A 1,916-nucleotide genomic window follows, 5' to 3' on the forward strand; every position below is an offset into this window, starting at 1 on the left:
TGTGTGTGTGTGTGTGTCTGTCTTGCTCGCTTTATGTACGGATATAATTTGATTGAAATGTGTTTTTCTTCCCTTCCTTGACTAACAAAAGAATCTTTCCCTCAGCTGGGCCAGCTGCTGGCATCCACGTGCAAGGAGCTGCCGGGTCCCAAAGAAAGCCGACGCACGGCCAAGGAGCTCTGGGACGCCGTGGTGCAGATCTGCAGCGTCTCCGTCCAGCACAAGCGGAGCAGCGACGGACGTGTGGGACTCATCAAGCACCGAGACTCCTCCCTGGGCATCCTGCACAGGTGCCGTCATCGCTCCGCCCTGAAAACCGGCGGCAATGATGATAAATGGATAACAGCTCGTGACAAAATGAACTGTACAAAATGTTGCCGTCATCGCTTGTGGTCTTTTGTCCTTCCAGGAGTAAATTCATAACATTTGTCAAGAAGATCAGAGTGAGTACATCACCACACCGGCCTCCCAAAAAAAAAAAAAGTTGATGATGCTGACGGCACGTTGTGTTTGTGCGTCAGGAGCCGCTTGTGCTGACCACGTTGATCTCGCTCTTCGTCCGGCTGCACAGCATCGTCAGGGTGCGCCACATGCCGAAACGGCCCTTCTTCTACTTCTTCACACCGGCCTCTAGAAATATTCATTTGAGGTTTTGTTGCCCCCCCCCCCACACCTCCCTGCAGGACGACATCGTCAATGAAGTGACGGCCGAGCACCTCTCCATCTGGCCGGCGTCTCTGCCCAAGTAACGCAACTTAATAATGGTTTAGGATTTTTCATTGTCATTCATTTTTATTTTGTTTTGATTTGTTTTTAGATACAGGTCATTTGAATCTTTTTTTTTTTTTTCAAAAAAAGCTTCACTAAAGCTTCGTTTTTGTTTTAGTATTAGTTTTATTTATTTTTTTTATAAATAGAGTATTTTTTGAGTGACCTTCCTTCTCCAATACCGAATTACATAAAACCGAAAGCTCATGTATGATATTAATTGATAAAGATGGAAAAAAAAAACAATTCCTATTATAAACAAAAACTGTAGTTTCAGTTTTCAATTTTATTTCATTACAGATTTCGCCCCACCCCAATTTTAGTTTGTTCCTTATGTCATTAGTTTTATAATCTGCGCATGTGTTGTGCAGCATCCAGGCGGTGGACGTGGAGGCGGTGGCCGTTACAGTGAAGGAGCTGGTGACCTATGCCCTCACGCTGAACCCCAACAACCAATCGTGGCTCATCACGCAGGCTGATATCTACTTTGGTAAAGCGACGCCCTCGGACAACATTTACAAACCGACAACGTTAATGCCGGCGTTGTGTCGTGTTGGCCCCGCAGCAACCAATCAGTACTCTGCTGCCCTCAACTTGTACCTCCAAGCCGGTAGCGTGTCGTCGGATTTTTTCACCAAAGCCGTACCGCCTGACGTCTACACGGACCAAGTGGGTGCTCGCATTGCTTTGATTTGACGTGTGTGTTTGTTCCCTGCAACCTTCTCTTCATTCTTTTAAACATTCCACGCAGGTTCTTAAGAGAATGATCAAGTGCTGCTCGATGATGAACTGCCACACACAGGTCGCACAACATCACACATTTTTCAGTGCAATACTATAAGAGTCTATTTATTGTTGCTCTTCCATTTGATTGTTTTTAATTGTGTTGTTTTTCATGCTGATAAGCATGGTAAGCTGTCCACTGTTGTAACCGCTGTTCCTGAAGGGGTTTAAAAAAAAAAAAAGTTGTGTTGCAGGTGGCGGTCCTGTGCCAGTTCCTGAGGGAGGTGGACTACATGACGGCGTTCAAAGCCCTGCAAGAGCAGAACAGGTACGCCTTGTTCCGCACAGCCTTGACCACCAAAAAAGGTACACAACAGTTCCACCGTGACTTTGTTTTGTTTTTTTTTGTTTTTTTTTTTTTTTTT

The 1,916-nt window shown here is 45.4% G+C and overlaps 1 protein-coding gene across 3 annotated transcripts in view; it reads left to right on the top strand.

Moving 5' to 3' along the window:
* ints8 (integrator complex subunit 8) overlaps nt 1-1,916 on the top strand; it is a 7,927-nt gene that overhangs the window by 4,623 nt on the left and 1,388 nt on the right. For all 3 annotated transcript variants that reach the window (XM_019874147.1, XM_019874146.1, XM_019874148.1), the window contains exons 18-25: nt 106-290; nt 410-443; nt 522-581; nt 684-745; nt 1,140-1,258; nt 1,334-1,437; nt 1,520-1,570; nt 1,746-1,819. In XM_019874147.1, the coding sequence (XP_019729706.1) occupies nt 106-290; nt 410-443; nt 522-581; nt 684-745; nt 1,140-1,258; nt 1,334-1,437; nt 1,520-1,570; nt 1,746-1,819 (689 nt within the window). The remainder of the gene's footprint in view (nt 1-105; nt 291-409; nt 444-521; nt 582-683; nt 746-1,139; nt 1,259-1,333; nt 1,438-1,519; nt 1,571-1,745; nt 1,820-1,916) is intronic.

The sequence above is a fragment of the Hippocampus comes genome, unplaced genomic scaffold, assembly GCF_001891065.2.
Source record: "Hippocampus comes isolate QL1 unplaced genomic scaffold, H_comes_QL1_v1.1 scaffold166, whole genome shotgun sequence".
NCBI lineage: Eukaryota > Metazoa > Chordata > Actinopteri > Syngnathiformes > Syngnathidae > Hippocampus > Hippocampus comes.